Source organism: Triticum dicoccoides, chromosome 6A (genome assembly GCF_002162155.2).
Source record: "Triticum dicoccoides isolate Atlit2015 ecotype Zavitan chromosome 6A, WEW_v2.0, whole genome shotgun sequence".
NCBI lineage: Eukaryota > Viridiplantae > Streptophyta > Magnoliopsida > Poales > Poaceae > Triticum > Triticum dicoccoides.
The window spans coordinates 52,236,890-52,241,717 of record NC_041390.1 but is presented as its reverse complement, the minus strand read 5'-3'; the positions used below and the strand labels follow the sequence as shown (position 1 = coordinate 52,241,717).

Below are 4,828 nucleotides of genomic sequence, written 5' to 3'. Positions count from 1 at the left end.
CTGATATCAGACTTTAGCGTTTCCGTTTGCATTTTCTAGAAAACATGCAATTGAACTTGCATTTTGTTCCACTGAACATAACTTGTCACTTTTTCAAAGTCGACTTAGAAACAGACAACTTAGACTTAGCAAAACCCATAGTTCAGGCGTGGGTTGATTGTTGATTACATCTGTCGGCGATTCAGGAATAGGTCACGTCCACTGTTCTTGCTTCCCAGTTACTCCCTCTATCCGAAATTACTTGTCACAAAAATGGTTAGAAATGGATGTATCTAGAACTAAATTATGTCTATACATTCATTTATTCGACAAGTATTTCCGGACGGAGAGAGTATGTTTTTTCAGGTGTCGGCAGGGTTTGCGATTGGACCCATTCAATTCCCTCGCTATCACGACGTGAGCATTGACCCAGCTCGTTCGTCCGATGGAACAGATCATACTATCATAGTCATAACAACCTGGACTTGGGGCCGGCAGGTTTAAATTAATTAATTCGCTGCAGTCTAAGCGAAGAACGAGAATCGCACGTTAGTATACGGTAGACAGAACCAAACACGGAAGAAATCTGAACAATCGCGGTGACCGTTCGGCGACATGGCACATCACCAAACGCCCCCATCACGTACAGGAGGTTACATCCATATGTCTAGTAGTGCAGGAAAAGTCTGACGGAAGCATGGAAATTTGACTTGACGCTTGTTGGAATTCATGTCCCTGACCGGTATTATCAGTCAAAGGGCCGGTGTACATTTCCTTCCCGCCACGTGGCCACATCTTTAAATAAAACACCAAAAGGGCATCTCAAATCTGATTAATAGTGAGGAGAAGCGAACGCCCTTGCCATATAAGGCTTTGAAGACCGCAATAACCACTCGTGCCTTGAGAAACTTGCAATCTAAAAATCGTTGAAGCAACATCGGCTGAAGCATCACACCATGCAGAACAGGCTTGCAATTCATCACCACCAACACAAGTAGGTTGGAGAAACCGAGTCAAGCCAAAAAAACAACACAGAAGAAGATGCCGTAGTTCCCACACCAATAGTCAGTCAAAAACTCTTCTCAAAAGACACACGAACTGTCAAGATTTGAAGGGAACCAACAGATCCAGGGACACAAACTTTCGTAGGCCCTTCATCAGCGTCGAATCGAACATCATCGGAGTAGGGAAAGACCGAGAGACCTTATTCCAACACATCATCGTCGCCACACGTCGTCGATGTCACCGGAGAAGGCAAAACCTAATAAGAAAAATAAAACGAGATAGACAGATCCCCACTCCTCTTGCCGCCGGTGAGGCTGTCTGACGGGAAAGAGGAAGGGGGGGGGGGGGACCGAGGCGTTGGCGGACTTTGTGGCAACGGCAGCGGCTAGGGTTGGGATGCGTCATGCCACATCCTTTTATCCAACCAAGAAATGCAGCGAGGCCTTGTACAGGCATCACCAGCTAGCAAGCATCATGGTTTTTTGGAAAAACCGTGCATAATCAAGTACTCCTAAAGGGATTTCAACAAGTAACAGATGCTACATACATGCTTGAAACAGGCTTTGATATCAATTTATAGATAAAACATGAACCAGAATACATACAATTAGCAAGAACATGTACGAAAGAAAAACAAATACTCCTTCTGGTCCATATTAATTGCCGCAACTTTTGTATAATTTCAATACAAAGTTGTACTAAAACTACATAATTAATATGAATCGGATGGAGTAATACATTGAACATCATAAACATGTCAAAAGAAAAAGAAAAAGAAGGGTACATGATGCCACGAGGATGAGGTGTCAACTGCTAGGCAGACGACGAGAGGATCGACCATCAAAAGACCATCAACCATGCCGCCTAGCAAGTTCTCGTGCCACTGCCAGCCAATGATTCTCATTGTTGGATCCAGGTTGCGCGTCGTAGTTCGCTGTGATGGGTGGTCGACTTCATCAGCACCACAACCCGACTTGGTACGTTCTAGCTGGTCGGTCTTGCGAATAGATGGGGCCGGCAGGGGTGTGGGCAGGGCGACGAGTGGTCCAGCGCTCTTGGCCACACTTAGGAGGATGTTGAGGACGTAAGCCGGCTTCTGGTCAGCCGGGATAAGGGTCGCTGGCATCAGAGCCATACATCTAAAGGCGCATAATCTAATTTGTGATAGATATCTAATTTGTTTCAAAGGCACTCAAACTAAATTGTTCAAGCAACATTTACATGAACATGCAACATACATCTACAAGTAACAATCGATAGTCATAAAATGCAATACCTTCGGTCCTTGTACTACATGTAAATTGCCTGATTTTCTCTTCTCTCAAGCCTAATAGCAACTCTAGCTGATGCACCATAGGTGACCTATTGTCATTGTAACCGTTACTATGATGATCAACACACAAAATGGTTCTCTAGAAAAATCGCAATGTGTCGTGATCACTATATATTATGGAGCTTGTTTCAAAACTACCTCATATTCTGCAAATATGGTCTAGAGGCAATGTTTGGAGCTTGCTCCAAACCCAACTGCCAGCGTGGGAAGGAAGTTCCATCTTTAAAAGTTCCATTTTTTGTCTCCTTGCGCCACAGTAAGGATTTCAAGCAGCGCGACCTCCCACACACCGGGGGCAAGGGGGGAGACGTGATCGTCGACCACTCGACCATTAAATGGTGCGCCCACTCCCTCGGATTTTTGTGGCGGCCATTCGAATGGTCGCCACATGATATCATATTCTCTTGCTTGCTTGTGAGGCCAGGATGCGGTGAGAAATCCAGAAGGAGGCATGTGAGTAGGCTAGGAGGACGCGCATGAGGAGGCCATGAGGCATGTCAATAGCGCGGCCACGTTTCTCATCGGGAAACACACTACTTGATGGTTGCCCGCCGCTTGCCGCCTCCCTAGCGCCCCCCTTAAAGGTGTCTTCGTCGGCCTACAAACGGCCAACACCCGCCCCTCTCTCCCTTATGCAATCCCCTCCCTGCCGCTCTCTCGCCCGCCTCCAATACACCACCTCCTCGTCAATGGCCCAACGGAAGGAGCATCCCCTCATCTTTGGGATAAGGAGGAGCAATAGTAAGAGCAGCTAGATGAACTAGCCCCACTTTGGGCCTCGTACGACATTGCCATGGAGAAAGGTCGAAAGGGGGACACGAAAAGGGAGCGGTGGATTTTGGATCGGCGCCCACCCTATCCCCGCCGCCGTCACCGAGGCATGACCGGTGTACAATGAGGCCGTTGTGCCCCATTTCCCGGCCATCGAGGCCAGCAATGCCGTTGTCCGCACATGGTCGGTCTACACTGAAGCCGTAGAGGCCCGTTTCCGCGAGATTGCAACGTCGAATGTCACATTCCCCATTGCCACCGTGGTAGCGGCAAGTAGTTAGTATTGGGCTACACATCAGTTAAATCAGTTAGTTGTTCTATGAATGTAAGTCATGGTGCAATTAATTTTCCAACCCTATTTATAGAATGAAATCGATGTCTCTGAATGTGTTCTATGAATCAAATTTCTTCTAAATCAGGGATATCGGTGGAAAATCAGCACGACAGACAGGTCCTACTTGCACGGAATTTATGCAAGTTCATTTTTTGGAGAATTTCTAACTTTGTCAAAGCCTGTGATCGCCTGCATAGCATTTTGTGGTGATTCAAATTATGCCAACTCTGCTATACTAGTTGCTCTAAGAAAATACTTTCTAGCAACTAGATTTGGATGCTTGGCCATTATTGATACACGTTGATCTGGCCGATAAAGAAAGATAAGGCGTATAGTGAAATCAGGAGACAAATACGTGACTTTTTCATATGGAGACATGGTGGCCCTGCGAACTTTCTTGCATCACATTTATGCAGAGATGGCGACCACCAAAGCAGACGAAGTACCAGTCAATGCTTTTGACTGAACCTAACACGTATACTACCATCAGCACATTATTTGAGTACTATATATATCCACTACCACAGGCAGCAAAATCACACCCACACCGATAGCTTAGTGACACAGTCACGAGCTGCAGACATCCACACCACGAAATGAAGCTTCAGGTAGCCTTCTTCCTCCTGGTGACCACGGCCGCGACGGCCCGGGCCGTGACTTTCGACGCGTCGAACACGGCGTCGGGCACCGCCGGCGGCAAGCGCTTCGACAACGCCGTCGGCCTCGCGTACTCAAAGCAGGTCCTCTCCGACGCCTCCACCTTCATCTGGAGCACCTTCAACCAGCGCGCCGCTGCCGACCGCAAGCCTGTCGACGCCGTCACCCTCGTCGTGGAGGACATCGACGGCGTCGCCTACACCAGTGCCAACGGCATCCACCTCAGCGCCAGCTACGTCGGCGGCTACACCGCCGGCGACGTCAAGAAGGAGGTGACCGGCGTGCTGTACCACGAGGCGACGCACGTGTGGCAGTGGAACGGGCAGGGCGCGGCGAACGGCGGCCTCATCGAGGGGATCGCCGACTACGTGCGACTCAAGGCCGGGCTCGCGCCCGGGCACTGGAGGCCGCAGGGGAGCGGCAGCCGGTGGGACGAGGGGTACGACATCACGGCGAGGTTCCTCGACTACTGCGACTCGCTCAAGCCCGGGTTCGTCGCGCAGCTCAACGCCAAGATGAAGAGCGGGTACAGCGACGACTTCTTCGCGCAGATTCTCGGCAAGAACGTGCAGCAGCTGTGGCAGGACTACAAAGCCAAGTTCGGAGGCTGAATGGACTTTTAGTCATCTCTCTTTCACCGTGAGATGGCATACCACACTATATGTATTGAAATAATCAACACGACATGTGCTTTACGTTGTAATGAAATTTGAATAAATGATTTCGCTAATTCAAATTGACGCGGTCCC

At 48.9% G+C, this 4,828-nt stretch overlaps 1 protein-coding gene across 1 annotated transcript; it reads left to right on the top strand.

Moving 5' to 3' along the window:
• Positions 1 to 3,966: 3,966 nt before the first annotated feature.
• LOC119314734 lies at positions 3,967 to 4,815 on the top strand. The gene has a single exon (XM_037589427.1). The coding sequence runs from the start codon at positions 4,019 to 4,021 to the stop codon at positions 4,688 to 4,690; it is 672 nt and encodes a 223-aa protein (XP_037445324.1). The 5' UTR covers positions 3,967 to 4,018; the 3' UTR covers positions 4,691 to 4,815.
• The last annotated feature ends 13 nt before the right edge of the window (positions 4,816 to 4,828 follow it).